The sequence below is a fragment of the Coregonus clupeaformis genome, chromosome 1 (assembly GCF_020615455.1).
Source record: "Coregonus clupeaformis isolate EN_2021a chromosome 1, ASM2061545v1, whole genome shotgun sequence".
Taxonomy (NCBI): Eukaryota; Metazoa; Chordata; class Actinopteri; order Salmoniformes; family Salmonidae; genus Coregonus; species Coregonus clupeaformis.
This window is the reverse complement of record NC_059192.1, coordinates 37,614,445-37,632,731: the sequence shown is the minus strand read 5'-3', so window position 1 is coordinate 37,632,731 and position 18,287 is coordinate 37,614,445. Positions and strand designations below refer to the sequence as shown.

The window sequence follows — 18,287 nt, the reverse complement described above, 5'->3', positions numbered from 1 at the left end:
AGGGAAGGAGGTTGTTGGCCAAGATCTCGCAATACATTGCCCCATCCATCCTCCCCTCAATACGGTGCAGTCGTCCTGTCCCCTTTGCAGAAAAGGATCCCCAAAGAATGATGTTTCCACCTCCATGCTTCACGGTTGGGATGGTGTTCTTGGGGTTGTACTCATCCTTCTTCTTCCTCCAAACACGGCGAGTGGAGTTTAGACCAAAAAGCTATATTTTTGTCTCATCAGACCACATGACCTTCTCCCATTCCTCCTCTGCATCATCCAGATGGTCATTGGCAAACTTCAGACGGGCCTGGACATGCGCTGGCTTGAGCAGGGGGATCTTGCGTGCGCTGCAGGATTTTAATCCATGACGGCGTAGTGTGTTACTAATGGTTTTCTTTGAGACTGTGGTCCCAGCTCTCTTCAGGTCATTGACCAGGTCCTGCCGTGTAGTTCTGGGCTGATCCCTCACCTTCCTCATGATCATTGATGCCCCACGAGGTGAGATCTTGCATGGAGCCCCAGACCGAGGGTGATTGACCGTCATCTTGAACTTCTTCCATTTTCTAATAATTGCGCCAACAGTTGTTGCCTTCTCACCAAGCTGCTTGCCTATTGTCCTGTAGCCCATCCCAGCCTTGTGCAGGTCTACAATTTTATCCCTGATGTCCTTACACAGCTCTCTGGTCTTGGCCATTGTGGAGAGGTTGGAGTCTGTTTGATTGAGTGTGTGGACAGGTGTCTTTTATACAGGTAACGAATTCAAACAGGTGCAGTTAATACAGGTAATGAGTGGAGAACAGGAGGGCTTCTTAAAGAAAAACTAATAGGTCTGTGAGAGCCGGAATTCTTACTGGTTGGTAGGTGATCAAATACTTATGTCATGAAATAAAATGCAAATTAATTACTTAAAAATCATACAATGTGATTTTCTGGATTTTTGTTTTAGATTCCGTCTCTCACAGTTGAAGTGTACCTATGATAGAAATTACAGACCTCTACATGCTTTGTAAGTAGGAAAACCTGCAAAATCGGCAGTGTATCAAATACTTGTTCTCCCCACTGTATGTATATATTCTTAAATCCCATTCCTTACTTTTTTGTGTGTATTGGGTATATGTTGTGTAATTGTTAGATATTCCTGCACTGTCGGAGCTAGAAGCATAAGCATTTTGCTACACCCGCTATAACATCTGCTAAACACGTGTATGTGACAAATAAAATTTGATTTGATTTGTTGTCTTGAGATGTTGCTTCAATATATCCACATACTTTTCCTTCCTCATGATGCCATCTATTTTGTGAAGTGCACCAGTCCCTCCTGCAGCAAAGCACCCCCACAGCATGATGCTGCCACCCCCGTGCTTCACGGTTGGGATGGTGTTCTTTGGCTTGCAAGGACCCCCTTTTTCCTCCAAACATAACGATGGTCATTATGGCCAAACAGTTCTATTTTTGTTTCATCAGACCAGAGGACATTTCTCTAAAAAGTACGATCTTTGTCCCCATGTGCAGTTGCAAACCGTAGTCTATTTTTTTTATGGAGGTTTTGGAGCAGTGGTGTCTTCCTTGCTGAGCGGCCATTCAGGTAATGTCGATATACGACTCGTTTTACTGTGGATATAGATACTTTTGTACCTGTTTCCTCCAGCATCTTCACAAGGTCCTTTGCTGTTGTTCTGGGATTGATTTGCACTTTTCGCACCAAAGTACGTTCATCTCTAGGAGACAACGCGTCTGTCTGTAAACAATTGTTGGAAAAATTACTTGTGTCATGCACAAAGTAGATGTCCTAACCGACTTGCCAAAACGATAGTTTGTTAACAAGAAATGTGTGGAGTGGTTGACAAACAAGTTTTAATGACGCCAACCTAAGTGTATGTAAACTTCCGACTTCAACTGTATATGGACGAGCAATGACAGAGCAGCAGTAGAATATTATAGAATACAGTATATACATATGAGATGAGTAATGCAAGATATGTAAACATTATTAAAGTGACTAGTGTTCAATTTCTTAAGTGGCCAGTGATTTCAATAGGCAGCAGTAGACTCTAATGTGCTGGTGATGGCTATTTAACAGTCTGATGGCCTTGAGATAGAAGCTGTTTTTTAGTCTCTCGGTCCCAGCTTTGATATACCTGTACTGACCTCGCCTTCTGGATGATAGCGGAGTGAACAGGCAGTGGCTCGGGTGGTTGATGTCCTTGATGATCTTTCTGGCCTTCTTGTGACATCGGGTGCTGTAGGTGTCCTGGAGGGCGTGTAGTTTGTCCCCGGTAATGCGTTCGGCAGACCGCACCACTCTCTGGAGAGCCCTACGGTTGCGGACGGTGCAGTTGCCGTACCAGGCGGTGATACAGCCCAACAGGATGCTCTCTGTAAAAGTTTGTGAGGGTTTTAGGTGCCAAGCGAAATTTCTTCAGCCTCCTGTGGTGAAGAAGGCTCTGTTGCGCCTTCTTCACCACACTGTCTGCGTGGGTAGACCATTTCAGTTTGTCAGTGATGTGTACGCCAAGGAACTTGAAGCTTTACACCTTCTCCACTGCGGTCCCGTTGATGTGGATGGGGGGGTGCACTCTCTGCTGTTTCCTGAAGTCCACAATTATCTCCTTTGTTTTGTTGACATTGAGTGAGAGGTTATTTTCCTGGCACCACACTCCCAGAGCCCTCACCTCCTCCCTGTAGGCTGTCTCATCATTGTTGGTAATCAAGCCTACTACTGTTGTGTCGTCTGCAAACTTGATGATTGAGTTGGAGGCGTGCTTGGCCACACAGTCATGGGTGAACAGGGAGTACAGGAGGGGTACAGCGAAGTGGAGATGTTGTTTCCTACCTCCACCACCTGGGGGCGGCCCGTCAGGAAGTCCAGGACCCAGTTGCACAGGGCGGGGTTCAGACCCAGGGCCTCGAGCTTAATGATGAGCTTGGAGGGGACTCTGGTGTTGAATGATGAGCTATAGTCAATGAACAGAATTCTTACATAGGTATTCCTCTTGTCCAGATGGGATAGGGCAGTGTGCAGTGTGATGGCGATTGCATCGTCTGTGGAACTATTGGGGCCGTATGGGAGAGGTGATATGATCCTTGAGTAGTCTCTCAAGCACTTCATGATGACAGAGGTGAGTGCTACGGGGCGATAGTCAGTTGGTTCAGTTACCTTTGCTTTCTTGGGTACAGGAACAATGCTGGCCATAATGAAGCATGTGGGGACAGCAGACTGGAATAGGGAGAGATTGAATATGTCCGTAAACACATCAGCCAGCTGGTCTGCGCATGCTAGGACGCGGCTAGGGATGCCGTCTGGGCCGGCAGCCTTGCGGGGTTTAACATGCTTAAATGTCTTACTCACGTCGGCCACGGAGAAGGAGAGCCCACAGTCCTTGGTAGTGGGCCGCTGAATTGTGACTCCATTTTGTCTCTATACTGATGTTTTGCCTGTTTAATTGCCTTGCGGAGTGAGTAGCTACACTGTTTGTATTCTGCCATATTCCCAGTCACCTTGCCATGGTTAAATGCGGTGGTTCGCGCATTCAGTTTTGCGTGAATGCTGCCATCTATCCACGTTTTCTGGTTTGGGTAGGTTTTAATAGTCACAGTGGGCACAACATCTCCTATACACTTCCTGATAAACTCAGTCACCATTTCAGTGTATTCGTCTAAATTATTTTCGCAAGCTACCAAGAACATATCCCAGTCCGCGTGATCAAAACAATCTTGAAACGTGGATTCCGATTGGTCAGACCAGCGTTGAATAGTCCTTAGCACGGGTACATCCTGTTTGAGTTTCTGCCTATAGGAAGGGAGGAGCAAAATGGAGTCGTGGTCTGATTTCCCGAAAGGGGCGGGCCTTATAACCATCCCGTTAGTTCGAATAGCAATGGTCAAGAATTTTAGCAGCCCGTCTACAACAGTCGATATGTTAGAACTTTGGCAGCCTAGTCCTCAAATTTGCTTTGTTAAAATCCCCGGCTACAATAAATGCAGCCTCAGGATATGTGTTTTCCAGTTTGCATAAAGTCCAGTGAAGTTCTTTGAGGGCCGTCGTGGTATTGGCTTGAGGGGGGATATACACGGCCGTGACTGTAACCGAAGAAAATTCTCTTGGGAGATAATACGGTTGGCATTTGATTGTGAGGTATTCTAAGTCGGGTGAACAAAAGGACTTGAGTTCCTGTATGTTATTGCAATTACACCATGAGTCGTTAATCATGAAACACACACCTCCAAGAGTGTGCAAAGCTGTCATCAAGGCAAAGGGTGGCTATTTGAAGAACCTAAAATCTCAAATATATTTTGATTTGTTTAACACTTTTTTGGTTACTACATGATTCCATATGTGTTATTTCATAGTTTTGATTTCTTCACTATTATTCTACAATGTAAAAAAAATAGTAAAAAATAAAGAAAAACCCTTGACTGAGTAGGTGTGTCCAAACTTTTGACTGGTACTGTAGATCTATTAAACGTGGAGTGTCAAGATGGTTAGTGTGCTGGAGTTTATTTTTAATTCAATAATGTACAGTATGTGCCCTCAGCATGCTTTTTCTACATCCTTTTCTGTATCCCCTCCAGTCATCGACCACCATCTACGTGCGTATAGTGGATGAGAATGACAACGTGCCAAAGTTTCCAGAGGAAGAGTATGTGACGGTGCTGAGCGAGGGGCCCGACACCGTGGGTGCCACTATCGCCACGTTAACCGCCATCGACCCAGACGAGGGCCTCAATGGCACCCTGCGATATGCCATCGTCCACGGAAACCTGGCCACCACCTTCCACATCAATCACACTACCGTAAGAATATGGACAGATATTTTACACTGATGCCTATCCTACTTTGTGTTTTGTGCAGAGGTTGGTTTATCTATTTGAAAACCTTTCAGATAGTTTAGCTGTGATTGATTGCGCTTGCCTGGCGCAATGAAACAAATAGAAAAATCGAATCCATTTATTTTTCGGCACATGTGCCGAATAGAACAGGTCTAGACTTACCCGTGAAATGCTTGCCTATGAGCCCTTCCCAATGATGCAGAGTTAAAAAATAATAATTAAAAGAAAAGTTGTAACACAAGGAATAAAATACACAAGAATGGAGCTATATACAGGGAGTACCAGTACCAGATCAATGTGCAAGAGTATGAGGTATTTGAGGTACATTTATACAACGGGTGGGTCTAATCCTGAATGTTGATTGGTTAAAACCGTATTCCAGCCAGTATCTATTCCACAAGTTACTGGTTAAATTTATGATGTTAAAATGCCTATTTACTCTGTTCCATCTGACTGCGCAATCCACTGTCTCATCAGCCCAGCCAGGTAATTTATAAACTTGATCTCCACTATAAAAAGCATGTAGACATTATCTCACATTTCTTTTAGATTAACATTTAGTTTTCAACAGCAGAGATTTGTATAAACCTTGCTGTCTGTCTCTCCGACATTTGCAACATTGTTTCAATATTGAAATTAAATCTCCAGCTGTAAGTGGCGCAGCGGTCTAAGTCACTGCATCTCAGTGCTAGAGGCGTCACTACAGACCCAGGTTCGATCCCGTGCTGTATCACAACCGGCCCGTGATCGGTAGTCCCATAGAGCGGCGCACAATTGGCCCAGCGTCGTCCGGCTTAGGGGAGGCCGGGGTAGGCCGTCATTGTAAATAAGAATTTGTTCTTAACTGACTTGCCTAGATAAATAAAGTTTAGTTTAAATAAAAATAAAATAGTAATGAATGTGTCGGGATGAGACAGACAGACAGGTAGGCAGCTTTTCTCAGCCAGTTGAAATCATGAATCAGCATAATTTTATGGATATATACAAATAACTATCAATAGAACACAGGTCAAACGAAACAAAGTGCAGCTAGATTGAAGTCTTTCCAGCTTCAGTTTGAAGTGATTGTGTTAGCTGTGTTGTTGATGACAGTGATGAGAGAGCACATTTTCTACGCCAGGCGAAATTGCGCATCATTAGCTCATTGTTAGGGATGTATCCAAATAAATGTCACTAGAAAACAGCTTAAACGCAAATGCAGCTACTTTGCTGCTATTCTGGCTGCACTGTTTGATGTTACTGTAAGTTAGCCATAGTTGGCTAGCTAGCAAGCAAGGGATAAGAACGTTGCCAGCCAGTATGGCAATGGAACATTTAGAACGAACGACTGGGTCACGTCCAAAGATACAGAACAAAAAGACTGAACGACTTGGTCGCGTCTCTGGCAACCGAACCGATAGAACGAACGACCAGCTGGCTTTGGTAGCAACCCTAGATTTGTGTCAGGACTGTATCTTGTGGAAGGATTAAATAGTATGAATAAATTCATAAAAATAACATTTTTAATGAAAATATTTAAATAAGTATTTGAATATGTTGGTAACCCGTTGTATAAAAGTGATAACACCCGTGCCAATATATCCCCCAAACACTGGCTTCTCGGGCTCATCACTTATCACTTAAATGTACATGAAGGAAGGGTATAGTGACTAGGCATCAGGATAGAAAATAGTATGAGTAAAATAAAGAACAGAGTAGCAGCAGTATAGGATGTGTGTGTGTGTGTGTGTGTGTGTGTTGTGTCGGTATGCGTGTATGTGTGTTTGTGTTGTTGGTATGCGGTGCTTATGTAGTGTATGTGAATGGGTTTGGGTTTTGTATAAAAGTGTCAGTGTAGTATGTACTGTATATAGTGTGTATACTGTACAGTCGTGGTCAAAAGTTTTGAGAATGACACAAGTATTGGTCTTCACAAAGTTTGCTGCTTCAGTGTTTTTAGATATTTTTGTCAGATGTTACTATGGTATACTGAAGTATAATTACAAGCATTCCATAAGTGTCAAAGGCTTTTATTGACAATTGCATTAAGTTTATGCAAAGAGTCAATATTTGCAGTGTTGACCCTTCTTTTTCAAGACCTCTGCATGCTGTCAATTAATTTACATTTACATTTTAGTCATTTAGCAGACGCTCTTATCCAGAGCGACTTACAGTTAGTGAATGCATACATGTTGTTTTTTGTTTTTGTTTTTTTCATACTGGCCCCCCGTGGGAAACGAACCAACATCCCTGCCGGCCAAACCCTCCCCTACCTTGGACGACGTTGGACTAATTGTGCGCCGCCCATGGGCTACATCTTGACTGATGGCAGCCCATTCTTGCATAATCAATGCTTGGAGTTTGTCAGAATGTGTGGGTTTTTGTTTGTCCACCTGCCTCTTGAGGATTGACCACAAATTCTCAATGGGATTAAGGTCTGGGGAGTTTCCGGATGTTTTTTCCGGATGCCCCAAACAATCGTAAAAGGGATTCATCAGAGAAAAATATTTTAACCCAGTCCCCAGCAGTCCAACCCCTGTACCTTTTGCAGAATATCAGTCTGTCCCTGATGTTTTTCCTGGAGAGAAGTGGCTTCCTCGCTGCCCTTCTTGACACCAGGCCATCCTCCAAAAGTGTTCGCCTCACTGTGCGTGCAGATGCACTCACACCTGCCTGCTGCCATTCCTGAGCAAGCTCTGCACTGGTGGTGCCCCGATCCCGCAGCTGAATCAACTTTAGGAGACGGTCCTTCTTCACAACAATTGAACCTCTCTCCTTGAAGTTCTTGATGATCCGATAAATGGTTGATTTAGGTGCAATCTTACTAGCAGCAATATCCTTGCCTGTGAAGCCCTTTTTGTGCAAAGCAATGATGACGGCACATGTTTCCTTGCAGGTAACCATGGTTAACAGAGGAAGAACAATGATTTCAAGCACCACCCTCCTTTTAAAGCTTCCAGTCTGTTATTCTAACTCAATCAGCATGACAGAATGATCTCCAGCCTTGTCCTCGTCAACACTCTCACCTGTGTTAATGAGAGAATCACTGACATGATGTCAGCTGGTCCTTTTGTGGCAGGGCTGAAATGCAGTGGAAATGATGTTTTTTGGGGATTACGTTCATTTTCATGGCAATGAGGGACTTTGCAATTAATTGCAATTCATCTGATCACTCTTCATAACATTCTGGAGTATATGCAAATCGCCATCATAAAAACTGAGGCAGCAGACTTTGAAAATTAATATTTGTGTCATTCTCAAAACTTTTGACCACGACTGTATATAGTCTTGTTTTTGTGCATAGAGTCAGTACAATATAGGGTCAGTGCAGAAAATCTGGGTAAACATTAATTAACTATTTAGTGGTCTTATGGCTATTTAGCAGTCACATGGCATGGGGCTAGAAGCTGTCACAGGAATTCCAAGAAGATCATCAAGGACCTCAGCCACCCGAGCCACAGCCTATTCACCCCGCTACCATCTAGAAGGTGGAGACAGTACAGGTGCATCAAAGCTGGGGCCCGAGAGACTGAACGACAGCTTCTATCTCCAGGCCATCAGGCTGTTAAATAATCACCACTAGCCGACCGCCGCCCAATACCCTGCCATGAACCTTAGTCACTATTACTAGCCGGCTACCACCCGGTACTTTACATACTGAACAAAAATATAAACGCAACATGCAACAATTTCAACGATTTTACTGAGTTACAGTTCATATATGGAAATAAATAAATCAGGCCCTAATCTATTGATTTCACATGACTGGGAAGGGGCGCCGCCATGGGTGGGCCTGGGAGGGCATAGGCCCACCCACTTGGGAGCACTTCAGTACATTACATGTTGCGTTTTTGTTCAGCATATATGGACTTCAGGAGAAGTCTTTATATAAAGTACCAGTCAAAAGTTCGGACACACCTAATCATTCAAGGGTTTTTCTTTATTTTTACTATTCTTTACATTGTAGAATAATAGTGAAAACATCAAAACATATGGAATCATGTAGTAACCAGAAAAGTGTTAAACAAATCAAAATATATTTTATATTTGAGATTCTTCAAATAGCCACCCTTTGCCTTGATGACAGCTTTGCACACTCTTGGCATTCTCTCAACCAGCTTCACCTGGCAACAGTCTTGAAGGAGTTCCCACATATGCTGAGCACATGTTGGCAGCTTTTCCTTCACTCTGCTGTCCGACTCATCCCAAATCATCTCAATTGGGTTGAGGTCGGGGGATTGTGGAGGCCAGGTCATCTGATGCAGCACTCCATCACTCTCCTTCTTGGTAAAATAGCCCTTACACAGCCTGGAGGTGTGTTGGGTCATTGTCCTGTTGAAAAACAAATGATAGTTAAGCCCAAACCAGATGGGATGGCGTATCGCTGCAGAATGCTGTGGTAGCCATGCTGGTTAAGTGTGCCTTGAATTCTAAATAAATCACAGACAGTGTCACCAGCAAAGCACCCCCACACCATAACACCTCCTCCTCCATACTTTACGATGGGAACTACACATGCAGAGATCATCCGTTCACCCACACCGCGTCTCACAAAGATACAGCGGTCGGAACCAAAAATCTCAAATTTGGACTCCAGACCAAAGGACACATTTCCACCGGTCTAATGTCCATTGCTCATGTTTCTTGGCCCAAGCATGTCTCTTCTTATTATTGGTATCCTTTAGTAGTGGTTTATTTGCAGCAATTCGACCAGGAAGGCCTGATTCACACAGTCCCTTTTGAACATTTGATGTTGGGATGTGTCTGTTACTTGAACTCTGTGAAGCATTTATTTGGGATGCAATTTCTGAGGCTGGTAACTCTAATGAACTTATCCTCTGCAGCAGAGTTAACTCTGGATCTTCCATTCCAGTGGCGGTCCTCATGAGAGTCAGTTTCATCATAGCACTTTATGGTTTTTGCGACTGCACTTTAAAAAACTTTCAAAGTTCTTGAAATGTTCCGTGTCTTAAATGTTCATGTCTTAAAGTAATGATGGACTGTCGTTTCTCTTTGCTTATTTGAGCTGTTCTTTCCATAATATGGACTTGGTCTTTTACCAAATAGGGCTATCTTCTGTATACCTTGTCACAACACAACTGATTGGCTCAAACGCATTAAGAAGGAAATAAATTCCACAAATTAACTTTTAAGAAGGCACACCTGTTAATTTAAATTAATTCCAGGTGACTACCCCATGAAGCTGGTTGAGAGAATGCCAAGAGTGTGCAAAACTGTCATCAAGGCAAAGGCTGGCTATTTGAAGAATCTCAAATGTAAAATATATTTTGATTTGTTTAACACTTTTTTGGTTACTACATGATTCCATATGTGTTATTTCATAGTTTTGATGTCTTCACTATTATTCTACAATGTAGAAAATAGTAAAAATAAAGAAAAACCCTTGAATGAGTAGGTGTGTCCAAACCTTTGACTGGTGGTGTATATACATACATACAGTATATTTATATTCCGGACTCTGACATTTCTCGTTCTAATATTTCTTTATTTTATTTTGGGGATTTGTGTGTATTGTTTTATATTGCTAGGTATTACTGCACTGTTGGAGCTAGAAACACAAGCATTTCCCTGCTTCTGCAATTACATCTGCAAATATGTGTACGTGACCAATAACATTTGATTTGATTTGAACAGCATTCTCACATAGTTTTTTCCCCTCTTGTCCAGGTGGGAGAGGGCAGTGTGAAGTGCAATTGAGATTGCGTAATCTGTGGATCTGTAGGGGCGGTATGCGAATGGAGTGGGTCCAGTGTGTATGGGATTATGGTGTTGATGTGTGCCATGACCAGCCTTTCAAAGCACTTCATAATTACAGAGTGCTACAGGGTGGTAGTCATTAAGGCAGGTTACCTTGGAGTTCTTGGGAACATGTACAATGGTGGTCAGCTTGAAACATGTTGGATGACAGACTGGGACAAAGAGAGAATGTCAGTGAAGACACTTGCCAACTGGTCTGCGCATGCACTGAGAACGCGCCCTCGTATTCCATCTGTTAACCTGTTTAAAAGTTTTCCTCATATCGGCCACAGAGAGCTAGATCACACAGTCATCCGTAACAACAGTGGCTTTCACGCAATACTCTGTTGTATTCCTTGAAGGAGGCATAAAAGGCATTTAGCTTGTTTGGGAGTTCTGCATCAGTTGGCATCTCACAGCTGGGTTTCCCTTTGTAATCCATTATCGTCTGCAAACCCTGCCACATATAACAAGCGTCGGAGCCGGTTTAAGAGGAATCAACCTTCCTCCTATATTGTCCTCTTGCATGTTTGATGTCTCGTCAGCGGTCGTACCGGGCTTTCTTGTATGCGTCCATGTCCGTGTCCCGTTTCTTGTAAGCGGTAGCTCTAGCCTTTAGCCCAGTGCAGCTATTGCCTGTAATCCATGGTTTTTGGTTTGGATACGTTCGTGTAGTCACTGTGGGGACGTTGTCGTCTATGTTGTCGTCTAAGCTTGAGATTTGCTTCATACTGGAAGCAGCGCACCAGTTGTTGTTTATGAAGAGACATACCCCCTCCCTTTGGACTTGCCAGAGGCTGCCTTTGTCTGATCGTGCCGCTGCATGGAGAAACCACTGAGTCCTACGTACATAGAGTCATCCAACCACGTCTCTGCAAGGCATATAATATGAAAAAAAAGTGACTGGGAGTACTAGTCAATATTCTCTTAGTCTCAATCTCACCAGGATGCTGGCACGTCTCCTGTGTCTACGCCTGCAGTGTTTTGGTAGCTCATGAAACAAAGAAATGGGATATGAACAAGGGAACAGCTGAGTCAATGTTGAAGTTGGATTTGAAGTCGAAATCGAGGTTAGTAACTGTCGATCTGATGTCCAGAAGTATTTGGCGGTCATATGTGATAATAGGAGGAACTTTCTGTACATTTTTGTTTGTTTTGATAAACACACAAAAAAGCCACTTTTCCGTCGGCGCCATTTTCTTGTAGCATAATTGTTGCAGAAGTGCTAACCCTGCCCATCGGGGACACCAGGCAGGCTAAAGCAAACACTCAAAGTATTTTAAACCTTTCAAGTAGTATTTGAACCCAGGTCTGGTACTGTGTGTAGGTTGTGGACACACTGAGTGTACAGTATTTAGAATAGCGTTGAGTGTTAAAGTATTTGTCTTTTTGTGTATGTGTCCAGGGAAAGATTGTTGCAGTGAAGGAGCTGGACTTTGAGATCAGCAATGGGCACTACGCACTTGTCGTGACAGCAACGGACCAGTGCCCCATCCAGGCCCTCCGCCTGACTTCCAGCACCACGGTGATGACAATCACAGAACACACACAAAATTATATTTGATCCCCTGCTGATTTTGTACGTTTGCCCACTGACAAAGACATGATCAGTCTATAATTTTAATGATAGGTTTATTTGAACAGTGAGAGACAGAATAACAACAAAAAAATTCAGAAAAACGCATGTCAAAAATGTTATCAATTGATCTGCAAAACATGACTTAGTACTTGGTGACAAAACCCTTGTTGGCAATCACAGAGGTCAGACGTTTCTTGTAGTTGGCCACCAGGTTTGCACACATCTCAGAAGGGATTCTGTCCCACTCCTCTTTGCAGATCTTCTCCAAGTCATTAAGGTTTCGAGGCTGACTTTTGCCAACTCGAAACTTCAGCTCCCTCCACAGATTTTCTATGGGATTAAGGCCTGGAGACTGGCTAGGCCACTCCAGGACCTTAATGTGCTTCTTCTTGAGCCACTCCTCTGTGTGTTTTGGGTCATTGTCATGCTGGAATACCCATCCACGACCCATTTTCAATGCCCTGGCTGAGGGAAGGCGGTTCTCACCCAAGATTTGACGGTACATGGCCCCGTCCATCGTCCCTTTGATGCAGTGAAGTTGTCCTGTCCCCTTAGCAGAAAAACACCCCCAAAGCATAATGTTTCCACCTCCATGTTTAACGGTGGGGATGGTGTTCTTGGGGTCATAGGCAGCATTCCTCCTCCTCCAAACACGGCGAGTTGAGTTGATGCCAAAGAGCTCGATTTTGGTCTCATCTGACCACAACACGTTCACCCAGTTCTCCTCTGAATCATTCAGATGTTCATTGGCAAACTTCAGACGGCCCTGTATTTGTGCTTTCTTGAGCAGGGGGACCTTGCGGGCGCTCTAGGATTTCAGTCCTTCGCGGCGTAGTGTGTTACCAATTGTTTTCTTGGTGACTATGGTCCCAGCTGCCTTGAGAAAATTGACAAGATCCTCCCGTGTAGTTCTGGGCTGATTCCTCACCGTTCTCATGATCATTGCAACTCCACGAGGTGAGATCTTGCATGGAGTCCCAGGCCGAGGGAGTTTGACAGTTATTTTGTGTTTCTTCCATTTGCGAATAATCGCACCAACTGTTGTCACCTTCTCACCAAGCTGCTTGGCGATGGTCTTGTAGCCCATTCCAGCCTTGTGTAGGTCTACAATCTTGTCCCTGACATCCTTGGAGATCTCTTTGGTCTTGGCCATGGTGGAGAGTTTGGAATCTGATTGATTGATTGCTTCTGTGGACAGGTGTCTTTTATACAGGTAACAAACTGAGATTAGAAGCACTCCCTTTAAGAGTGTGCTCCTAATCTCAGCTCGTTACCTGTATAAAAGACACCTGGGAGCCAGAAATCTTTCTGATTGAGATGGGGTCAAATACTTATTTCCCTCATTAAAATGCAAATCAATTTATAAAATTTTTGACATGCGTTTTTCTGGATTTTTCTGTTGATATTCTGTCTCTCACTGTTCAAATAAACCTACCATTAAAATTATAGACTGATCATTTCTTTGTCAGTGGGCAAACGTACAAAATCAGCAGGGGATCAAATACTTTTTTCCCTCACTGTACGCACACACACACATACACACTCTACATGACAATAACTATTTTTACACTAAATATTCATTTTACATTTTACATTTTTAGTCATTTAGCAGACGCTCTTATCCAGAGCGACTTACAGTTATCATTACTTTGATCTTAAAACCAGTTAAGAGTAGATTTCGGGTACTTTCGTTATAATTTAATTCTTTTATCAAGGTCATTTGCTTATAAATCAGCCTCTTTTAAGCCGATTCGCTTTGTGAATTGAGTTTACCTTTGAAGACTCTGGGGTATCGGGTTACATATCCACAGCTGGGAAATCCTGCCTACACTTTTCTTCACTGGTCGGACTGTCCGTCAATATGGTTTTATATCTAGTTTAATAATAAAAAAGTGAGCATTATTTGTAGATGTGAAACAAAATCCCTTTGTGTTCATCACAGACAGACAACTTTTATAGGAGATGAAAGCTAAGATCGTAACGAATTCATAGAGTGGCTAGCCAACTCTGTGAGTTTCAGGAGGGGAGGGACACAAGAATGAATGAAAGCCGTGATCCATAAATATGGTACATTTGTCCTAACCAGGTTATATGATAATTTATTACAGTAATAAGGCAGCTGAAATCTTATAGTATGTAATTTGTAAAGTTGATTGTAAATATATGTATATTATCACAAAAAATATTCAGGCCCTATTTACTCATTTTTCATGAATAGGTTCTTCATAGCATATGAAATCATATTTTCATACGATTGACTATTTTTCATACTATTTACTAGATCTTTTGATTAGAAAAATCATAAAGCCCCCCAAAAAGCTGAAAATCTGAGCTTTCTAGTAGTATACAGCATTACTAGGTACTGTTCATGGCCCTCTCATGATAATTGTTTATTCTGGCATTGGAATCATCCTGTTATTCCTAACAGGTTAATATAGTTTATACACACATCATATTGTAGTTGCAATCTGTGACATTTGCATGCGTTTTTGTTTAGTCAAATTAATGACCCCGATTTTATTTTACAAAAAGTGTAAATTACATCATAAACCATATAGACCAGGGGTTCCTAAACTTTCTCCCGCCTTCCAGCATTGGGGAACATCCCACGCCCCCCCTGCGCCCACGCCACGTCTATTTCTATGGGCATAAGCACTGTTCATGACACAAACGGTTTAAACCACTCTTGTTGGTGGAGAGACAATGTTGCAGGTTTAAAGCTTATTTCCTGCAATTCTACACATTTTGTCATGGGGTGCAGAGAACATTTTGCAGTTTTAAACTAATTTTCTTGCAATTCAAACAAAAAAACGTTAGCTGACATGGGCAAGTTGATCTGGACATTTCTGACAAGTTATAAATAGCTCTCTAAGGTATGCAATGACTGACATGACAAGAGGAAAACTGATGATGCACTACACAATTTCGACTATTTCTACTATTACAATTTTAAAGAGTAAGTTGAAAGCCGGACTGAGTCCCCCTCCCCCCAAAATAATAATAATATATATGGACCCCCGCTCCCCCCCTGCCGACCCCCCACCGTTTGGGAACCACTGTTATAGACCATACAGATCTCTATACAGGTTGTTTCCACCGGTCCTTTCCAGGTGTTGGTGAATGTCCTGGATGTGAACGATGTGACCCCCACCTTCCCCAAGGCCTATGAGGGGCCCTTTGAGATAACAGAGGGCCAGCCGGGGCCCCGGGTCTGGACCGTCAAGGCCACCGACCAGGACTCTGGACTCAACGGCAAAGTGGAGTACAGCATCACTGCCGGAGACCCTCAGAGTGAGTAGTGTGTGTGTGTGTGTCTTTGTGGGGGAGGGGTGGGGTGTATATGCGGGTGTGCCTGTGTGTGTGTGTGTGCAGTATAAGGCTAGTAACAAACTAAACTCTCTCTCTCTCTCTCTCACTCACTCACTCACACTCTCTCTCTCTCAGATGAGTTTGTGGTATCTCCAGTGGAGGGAGAGCTGCGTGTGAGGAGAGATGTGGAGCTGGACAGAGAGACCACACCCTTCTACAACATCACTGTCATGGCCAAAGACCTGGGCAACCCACCACGCAGCAGCATGGTGTTTTTCACACACACGCACAGACATGCACTGATCCAGTGGTGCTTCATGCTAACATGCTCAGACACTTCTATGAACACAACACATGTGTGCATCCACACACACACTAAGACCAAGTGCGACACTGTCCTGTGTCCTCTCCATCTCCCAGGTGGTGGTGGGTGTCCATGTGCTGGACATCAATGACAACGACCCCATTCTGTTCAACCTGCCCCACAACACCAGTGTGAGAGAGGGGGCGTTCATCCACACTTCGGTTACCACGGTCCAAGCACGGGACGTGGACAGTGGACGCAACGCCCTGCTCACCTACAACATCACTGCCGGAAACCACGATGGAGCCTTCTACATCAATGACACTGTGAGTGAGTGAGTGAGTGAGTAAGTGAGTGAGTGAGTGAGTGAGTGAGGATGAAAGGTTACAGAGAGAGAGTAAAGGGGTAGAAGAAGGGGAGAGAAGGGCTTGTTCTGAAAAACAAGTAAGGAGAAGTAGAAAAATGTAGACAAACAAAAATAAATAGATAAAAAGTCAGGAGCTAGGTTTCCATCCAATTGGTGACAGGTTTTCATATGAATATTCTAAAATCCCCATCATGAAAATATGCGCATTTTCCCACCAGTGGTGTGTTTCCACCAAACAAATGTTCTGGATAAAAACTGGTGTGATGACATAATCAGTGTGATGCACACAAAATGTAATTTTTCACTTAAGTTTTCATTTACCAAATAAAAATTGAAAGTTCGATGGGTTTCCATCACATTTTCAACTCTTTATTTTATTTTATTTTATTTCACCTTTATTTAACCAGGTAAGCCAGTTGAGAACAAGTTCTCATTTACAACTGCGACCTGGCCAAGATAAAGCAAAGCAGTGCGATAAAAACAACACAGAGTTACATATGGGGTAAAAAACATAAAGTCAAAAATACAACAGAAAATATATATACAGTGTGTGCAAATGTAGAAAGTTTTGGAGGTAAGGCAATAAATAGGCTATAGTGCAAAATAATTACAATAGTATTAACACTGGAATGCTAGATGTGCAAGAGATTGTGTGCAAATAGAGATACTGGGGTGCAAAAGAGCAAAATAAATAACAATATAGGGATGAGGTAGTTGGGTGGGCTAATTTCAGATGGGCTGTGTACAGGTGCAGTGATCGGTAAGGTGCTCTGACAACTGATGCTTAAAGTTAGTGAGGGAGATAAGAGTCTCCAGCTTCAGAGATTTTTGCAATTCGTTCCAGTCATTGGCAGCAGAGAACTGGAAGGAATGGCGGCCAAAGGAGGTGTTGGCTTTGGGAATGACCAGTGAGATATACCTGCTGGAGCGCAGACTACGGGTGGGTGCTGCTATGGTGACCAATGAGCTAAGATAAGGCGGGGATTTGCCTAGCAGTGATTTATAGATGGCCTGGAGCCAGTGGGTTTGACGACGAACATGTAGTGAGGACCAGCCAACAAGAGCGTACAGGTCACAGTGGTGGGTAGCGTATGGGGCTTTGGAGACAAAACGGATGGCACTGTGATAGACTACATCCAATTTGCTGAGTAGAGTGTTGGAGGCTATTTTGTAAATGACATCGCCGAAGTCAAGGATCGGTAGGATAGTCAGTTTTACGAGGGCATGTTTGGCAGCATGAGTGAAGGAGGCTTTGTTGCGAAATAGGAAGCCGATTCTAGATTTAACTTTGGATTGGAGATTCTTTATGTGAGTCTGGAAGGAGAGTTTACAGTCTAACCAGACACCTAGGTATTTGTAGTTGTCCACATACTCTAGGTCAGACCCGTCAAGAGTGGTGATTCTAGTCGGGTGGGCGGGTGCCAGCAGCGTTCGATTGAAAAGCATGCATTTAGTTTTACTAGTGTTTAAGAGCAGTTGGAGGCTACTGAAGGAGTGTTGTATGGCATTGAAGCTCCTTTGGAGGTTTGTTAACACAGTGTCCAATGAAGGGCCAGATGTATACAAAATGGTGTCGTCTGCGTAGAGGTGGATCTGAGAGTCACCAGCAGCAAGAGCGACATCATTGATATACACGGAGAAAAGTGTCGGCCCAAGAATTGAACCCTGTGGCACCCCCATAGAGACTGCCATAGGTCCAGACAACAGGCCCTCCGATTTGACACACTGAACTCTATCTGAGAAGTAGTTGGTGAACCAGGCGAGGCAGTCATTTGAGAAACCAAGGCTATTTAGTCTGCCAATAAGAATGCGGTGGTTGACAGAGTCGAAAGCCTTGGCCAGGTCGATGAAGACGGCTGCACAGTACTGTCTATTATCAATCGCGGTTATAATATCGTTTAGGACCTTGAGCGTGGCTGAAGTGCACCCATGACCAGCTCGGAAACCGGATTGCATAGCGGAGAAGGTACGGTGGTATTCGAAATGGTCGGTGATCTGTTTGTTAACTTGGCTTTCAAATACTTTCGAAAGGCAGGGCAGGATGGATATAGGTCTGTAGCAGTTTGGATCTAGAGTGTCACCCCCTTTGAAGAGGGGGATGACCGCGGCAGCTTTCCAATCTCTGGGGATCTCAGACGTTATGAAAGAGAGGTTGAACAGACTAGTAATAG

At 43.5% G+C, this 18,287-nt stretch overlaps 1 protein-coding gene across 1 annotated transcript in view; it reads left to right on the top strand.

The window, feature by feature from the left end:
• The window catches only part of LOC121568021 (cadherin-23-like), a 188,291-nt gene that overhangs the window by 77,249 nt on the left and 92,755 nt on the right, over window positions 1–18,287 (top strand). Inside the window, exons 5-9 of the mRNA XM_045221067.1 lie at window positions 4,564–4,785; window positions 11,963–12,082; window positions 15,247–15,427; window positions 15,581–15,714; window positions 15,866–16,075. Of these exons, the coding sequence (XP_045077002.1) occupies window positions 4,564–4,785; window positions 11,963–12,082; window positions 15,247–15,427; window positions 15,581–15,714; window positions 15,866–16,075 (867 nt within the window). The remainder of the gene's footprint in view (window positions 1–4,563; window positions 4,786–11,962; window positions 12,083–15,246; window positions 15,428–15,580; window positions 15,715–15,865; window positions 16,076–18,287) is intronic.